Source organism: Larus michahellis, chromosome 2, assembly GCF_964199755.1.
Source record: "Larus michahellis chromosome 2, bLarMic1.1, whole genome shotgun sequence".
NCBI classification, from domain to species: Eukaryota; Metazoa; Chordata; class Aves; order Charadriiformes; family Laridae; genus Larus; species Larus michahellis.
The window spans coordinates 23,674,204-23,680,203 of NC_133897.1; the positions used below are offsets into that span (position 1 = coordinate 23,674,204).

A 6,000-nucleotide genomic window follows, 5' to 3' on the forward strand; every position below is an offset into this window, starting at 1 on the left:
GCACTGAATATCGTAAGGAGCAAATATCAAAGAAAAACTGCTACCAAAAGTACTTACAGGTCAGTTGGGATTTTTACTGCTTAACACATGCAGTGGCTGCTAGTCTTCATTTCACATTCAAAAGACGTTGCCCAAGCAGACTTTACCAGAACTCCAAAGTTCATTGAAAATTGTCAATATTCAGTTTCTGTACTTCAAAAGCATCTGTGTAGGCAGTAGAATTCCCACCACACCCTTTTACCTCAGAAAAAGTTTGGTAATCTAAGTTCTACTTCTCTGCAAACTTGAATATTTGCACTGAGAAAGCAGGAAATGAGAGGCACAAGGAATGCCAAGTGTCGTCTGAAAGGGAAACTCATATAAAGTTTCCAAAGCAAAAAAGTGAGGCCTAAACCAACCTGAGCCAAAAAAAGGGTATGTAGCACCTGAAAACTACTAAAGCTGTTACAGTCCTCTCTGGGTTGACACTAACAGGGCAAAGGAGCTGTGGGACAGCAGGAGCTGGAAGGCACAGGATGGTGAAAGGGAAACTTCAGTTCCCATCCACGGAGTTTTTTTGTGCTCAGATACAATGGATCAGTGGATTCTCTGTAAATTCAGTGCTTAGAATCCTAAATGGGGACTTCCTTATTATATGAGAAAAACCTTACATTCTACTTCAACGTAGCATTATTGCTCTAGAGCCAAAAAACAGCTCGAACGTTAATTTAGTATTTAACTAACCATTGGTGTTCGCAGATTTGAGCATGCATTTCCGCTTCTCTGTCGCTAACTTCTCAGAGTTACGAAATTATTGCTGACAGTGATTCAAATGCTACCCTGCATGTCATTGAGGACAAGATGCTGCTTTTCCCCTGGCTTTTTTCTACCCTGGATTGGTTTCTGAATGGACAGCCTCCTTGAATGACACTTCTGTGCTCTTCCACAATGACAGTATTTCCTGATACCAACACGTCTCCTTCTGTGTCTTCCCTCCTTCAACTCACTTAATGCCTTCCAAAACAGGACAGTTATTTAGGATGGATGTTTGATTAGTACGCGTGTCGTGTACTTGGATAAAGTATACCCTTGTGCTGTTGGGGCTGTATCTCTTATGAAAAGAAAAATATGTGTATTGTAGCTAATAGTCAGCATACAGTTGTCACGGAGGGTCAGGGCTCTCTGCGTTTGTCAGAAAATGGCTTCTGATCCCTTGTCAACAGTAGGTGATGGCACACATGAAATTTCAGAAAGGTGAAGCAATGTCGTAGTTTACAGTTGTGCTTCCCTTGAGGAAGGCTGTTTTGGGTACAGTGCACCTTGACAGCAGCCTGCTCGGCAGCGTGATGTGAAACTGCAGCTGCTGAGGAGGTGGAGGCAAGCGCTGCCTCTCCACCCCACCCCACGAGAGGCTCTAATCCCATTCTGCAGTCCAGGAACACCAGGGTTGAAGTATCCTCCAGATGCAGCAAAATAAAGCTCAGAGCACACGGTAGCTTTTAGCCTCGTGACTTCTGTATGTCTTAGCTAAAATCTCTCTGTATCTGACATAAGTAGCCCCTCTGTAACCTTATAGTATGGCGATTCAAGAGTATGTCTGTTTGGATCCTTGTTCAATGTCTCTTGCGTATAGTTGACTGCATGTCCACCAGGCCCTGTAGAAGAAGGAGGGACCGTCCTTTGCTGAAATTAGTTTCAGCCTGCAAAGCAAAAGAGGTCACTGTAAATAAAGAGTCACTTTGTGTCTGAGATACCCGCTTAGGGTGATACCCACCGCAGAACTGTGTATCAGGTCATGCTTTCTGGATAAGTAACATCATTACCATGAGTGACTAAGTCTGTACCAACACGACTAAGTAGCAAAAGGATCTGTGCCTGGTCCTTGTTCGCAGCAAGGGCTGGACAGCCATGCAAGCTGCGTACACAGATTGCCATGGGGGAGAACGCATGGCGAGGGGAGGTGCGATGGACCAGTGCAGCTCGCCTGTGACAGCTGGGACCTTCTGCTTGCTGCAGACACGTGAAAATGCAGGACCTAGGTTCTGTGGCGGCAGTGCTGACAGCTACCCACCCAGATTTTGACACGTCAAAAGGCAATTTTAGGAAGACTCGTCCCCAAGCCCTTAAATCTGTCCTGTTCCTTGACAAGTCCACCCAAACGTGGAAGTGCAGTGACACAAGCAGGTGCAGCAACACAAGGAAGGCTCTTGTGGGAAGTGGTGCCGTTATCTTCTTCAGTAGCAGAATCCCTATCAGGTGGTAGAAATTGGTGTCCAACTTGACTGGCAACAGCCCAGTACAGGATTGGGGCGGACACTCACCGGCATCGGGCTGAAGTGTTAGCAGGGAGACGCCTTTCAGAGGGATCTCGGTGTTTCTGTCGTCGTTGCCAGTGTTTATGCAGCTGAATGAGCAGAAACAAAGCTCGTCTCTGTTCCCTTCTAGATACAGACACCCCCGCAAAGTACGTCTTCAAAAAGCACTTTGTGTCAATAAGGGAAGTTAAGTTTGAGCTGTGTTTATTTTGGGTAGGTTTTTAATTTAGTTTAATCAGGATTACTCATAAATTATCTATTAATTACTATGTGATATTTAGCAAGATCCTCTCAGCCATGTAGTCTATTTAGCTTCGCTGTGAATGCTAGCCGTCTTAATTGTAGGATACTTTGTCAACATTTAATCAGTGGTACTTACTAATGTGGCATTGATGTGTTGGTAGCTGTCCCAGTACTATCAATCATGTGCGAGCAGCAAAGGCGGCCGTGACACCATTGCTCTCTGTCACATTATCAAGCTCTTGGGTTTTCTGGTTAGGGATGATGCTCACTTTGCTCTAAGTGGGCACTCTATCTCTCCAGTTCAACCCAATTTTTGTCATTGTCGACTTGAATACATATCCTTGCAGCCTTCCGAGCCTTAATCCCATAACTGCAGAATAAAGGTTGCTAGTTTCTGAAGGCAGAACTGATTGCTTCTTCACTGCTCCAAAGGCCTGATCTTCCCGATGTTACTCTCCTGATAAGTCACAAAAAACCCTAGTATTATGGACTGCAGTGTAACATTTAATAGAAAATTCAGTGTATTGAGACAAAATAAATACAATAACCTTCCTTTTTTTTATGTCTGGTAACCAGATGCGTTGTTTAACATGTTGCAGAGTAAAAACCTTTGTTTATCACAATATTCTTTGTGATAAAGGATCACAAATATTCTTTGTCTCATTTCCTTACAGTCTTTATGGCAGACACATGCAGGCGAACCCTGAACCTCCAAAGAAGAACAACGACAAGTCAAAGAAGATCAGCCGTAAGCCTCTGGCAGCCAAGAACAAATAAGTCCCTGGCTTCTGCCTCTGTTTTTGTATCTTTTACATTGCTTTTGCATGTGCCTATAATGTGCCTACGCATCTCCTGTTACTCATAAGAAAGCAGACACTAGAGGTAAAAGCAATTTACTATGTATACTGCTTTAGAAGATACTGCTTAAGGAATACAAAATTACATACTCTCCTAATTATGGTCACGTTTATGTAGCCATTTAATATATCACTGTTAAACACATTTTAACTTTTCTATTTCTATGTATATTAATGTCCTCTCTCCACATGTATCACGTCCTATTAATATCAGGGGTTTTGCACCTATATTATATGATATTAAATTTCATATGATATTCCAAGTTATTTTAATAAAGGTCTTTATTTGTATTGTGTTTCAATTTCTTCAGTAGGACTTCTGAATAGTGAATTCCTCGAGGAACCTCATGTGTCCACTTTCCCGCAATGTGTTAATTTCTTGTGCTGGACTGCAATAGCATTTTATCTGATACAAGTTAGTTAAAATGTAAAGCATTCTGTTCAGGGAGTGAAAAATTTTAATCAGTTTCTGTTTCTTTTTTACATTGCTATGTCCTGCTTTTTTGCCTTGAAGGTTATTTTGAAATCAAGGAGTAGGGGAAGGGAGAGAGGAAGGAAAAAAAAAACGTCTTTGTAAAGAGCTGCCAATTGCCAGCCTCAATTTGGAGAAAGAGAACTTTCTCATTTGAAGAAAATGGTATTTCTGCCAATTTTTTTAAGTGATTTTTTTTTTTTTAGGCAGAAAACCCAAATAATGTATTTAATCTCTGCCGTGAAAGTGCTTGTATTGAAGAGCTGTTCCAAATGCCTTTTGAAAATGCCACAGGTTCTATATTTATCTGTACAAAGCCGGCACCACAACCAAGCTCAGAAGCCGCAGTTGTGAAGTGATTAAACAACAAATTGTTTAACATCTGAAATAGCTTCGGGTCTTACCAGTGGGGAAGAAAAACTTAAAATCTACAGACAGTGATTTCCAACCATTTTTAGTCTTAGCAGAGCAGACGCTAACCAGGAAACCCGAGGGGCAAGAACCGATATTCTCCCCATGCCTGAATCGCTCAGCTCGGGACCTTCCTGCCCCTGATTTCCACTTCCATGAATTTCCTACCTGAGCAACCCATTGCCGAGTTGCGGCTGCCATCCGGGCAGCAAGCCAGGAAACATGCCCAGACTGCCGAAACTGGCCTGTTGTGTTTGGTAAGAGAAGAAAAGGTTTTAAATACCTCACGCTAGAAATGATGCGTTCTATGAAAGCTGTTTGGCATCTGAAGGCTCTTACCACCACCAGCCTCTCGATCGCATTTGGGATTACCCCAGCCTTTAAGTAATGCACGGTTGCCTTAGTCTGGGAATAAATGTATTGACATATATTTTGCAACAGATTTTTTGAATTGGCAAGCAGGGCTAGGAAGTTGGCATCAAGCTTTAGACACATTTTAAGTGGTCTTTGGTACTTCAGAAGAATGAGGCAGTCTTGTTAGGCAGATGGAAAACAGTAAAAATGGTAGACTTGTCAGGAAGAGTCAATTCTATCTGTTGCAAGCTCTGCAGAGGATTTTCCAGACCTCTTTAAGTGATCCGTCTAAGGGAACAGGTCCAACTGAAACAGGCCCATGGAGGTGTAGGTTGGGTGCATGTTAAGAATTCACAGCAAAAACTGGCCCCCGGCGGGAATGCACACGATTAAATCTAGTGTAGGCATTAGCACGTGAGGGCACCTAATGACAATAATAATCGTGCCACAAACAGCCCTGAAGAAATGTCAGCGAAATATCAGAAGATCCCCAAACTACTATTGCAAATTCCTTTCAGAACAAAGTAAATAGCAAGGGCAGATTTATCGGGAAGGGGTGACGAGGCTCTAGATCCTTCCCCCGGCGTCCTTCCCTGGCACCGGGCTGTTCCCAGCCCGCGGGGGTGGCCGTAGCCCCGGGGCTGAGCCGCCGCTCTCCTGGCAGACGCCCGCAGCCGTGGCTGGACCCCTACTTTCAGGCTGGAAGATGTTTTACGTACGCTCGCTTCCAGCTGAACTGGAGTCACTGCTCCTCTGAAGTCTCCCTGGGTGCACCCGGGCATGGCTTTCTGTGAGCGGGGTAGCGACGGGGCTCCCCTTTCCTCTGAGCAGAAATCCAGGCAGGGCTAAGCACGGCGCGGGGGGTCTGAGACTGCGTCCGTCACCTGCTCGGCGTCCTGGCGTTTAGGAAGAGAGAAGCTGCTACGGGGCTACGAGGGTTTCAAAGCAGAGAGTGGCGTCTCCAATGTAAAAATAAAAGCTTGTTGGGGAAGGCCTGATGATGTTATTGGTGGGAAGCTACAGCACCGCTTTAAAATAAGCTGCTGATTTTCAAGCATTAGTCAGACTTTCATTAACCGCTCTTGCAAATTTTGAAAGCGTTGAAAGACTCGTGCAAGCTCTCCTCTGCAGCGTTTCGAAGTATTGATTGGAGCATTCCTGGGTGTTCATAGCAAAAAAATCCACCCAAACTTCCCACTTCTTCCCCCGTGAAGGAGGAAGAAACACAGTTTTGACAAGCAAAAGTAAGAATGAGGGGTCTGGAGAAGAATAAGTGAAAGGCATAAAGATGAGAAGGATAAAAGAAATCCTAAAGGGAGAAGTATTATACTGAAGATGATGGCACATGAGGAAAAAAGAAGTTTCTTGA

The 6,000-nt window shown here is 44.0% G+C and overlaps 1 protein-coding gene across 2 annotated transcripts in view; it reads left to right on the plus strand.

Annotated features, from left to right (window-relative positions):
* The window catches only part of RSU1 (Ras suppressor protein 1), a 107,371-nt gene extending 103,686 nt beyond the window's left edge, over positions 1 to 3,685 (plus strand). For both annotated transcript variants that reach the window (XM_074574562.1, XM_074574560.1), the window contains exon 9: positions 3,212 to 3,685. In XM_074574562.1, coding sequence (XP_074430663.1) covers positions 3,212 to 3,314 — 103 coding nt within the window. In that variant the 3' untranslated portion in view covers positions 3,315 to 3,685. The remainder of the gene's footprint in view (positions 1 to 3,211) is intronic.
* Positions 3,686 to 6,000: the final 2,315 nt, after the last annotated feature.